General features: G+C 50.9%; 1 protein-coding gene across 2 annotated transcripts in view; it reads left to right on the top strand.

The window, feature by feature from the left end:
- Positions 1-271, top strand: part of LOC119589503 (protein tramtrack, beta isoform-like) — a gene marked incomplete in the record, with an annotated part of 31,910 nt that overhangs the window by 4,026 nt on the left and 27,613 nt on the right. For both annotated transcript variants that reach the window (XM_037938104.1, XM_037938103.1), the window contains 1 exon segment: positions 1-173. In XM_037938104.1, the coding sequence (XP_037794032.1) occupies positions 1-173 (173 nt within the window).

Genomic DNA, 271 nt, shown 5'->3' on the forward strand with positions numbered 1-271 from the left:
TTGGTGAACGCAGCAGTAGCCCCCCAGCCAAGAGGCGAAAGGGGGAAGAGCGGCGATCTAGCAACCCTCCCCCGGAAGTTGAGCCGAGCACTGTGGTGCCGCACGTCGACCGACCCCTGGAAGACAAGCCTAGCGATGAGCCGTGCTTACCTCAACCCCCACAGGAGTCAGAAGTGAGTTGAGAATGATATGATACAGTCTTTGTCTGATTTTATTTGTTAAGTTTGGTTTTCCTTCGTTTGTGCTTTTTAAAATGAAGTGATAAGCAAGA

This window comes from Penaeus monodon, chromosome 25 (genome assembly GCF_015228065.2).
Source record: "Penaeus monodon isolate SGIC_2016 chromosome 25, NSTDA_Pmon_1, whole genome shotgun sequence".
Lineage (NCBI taxonomy): Eukaryota > Metazoa > Arthropoda > Malacostraca > Decapoda > Penaeidae > Penaeus > Penaeus monodon.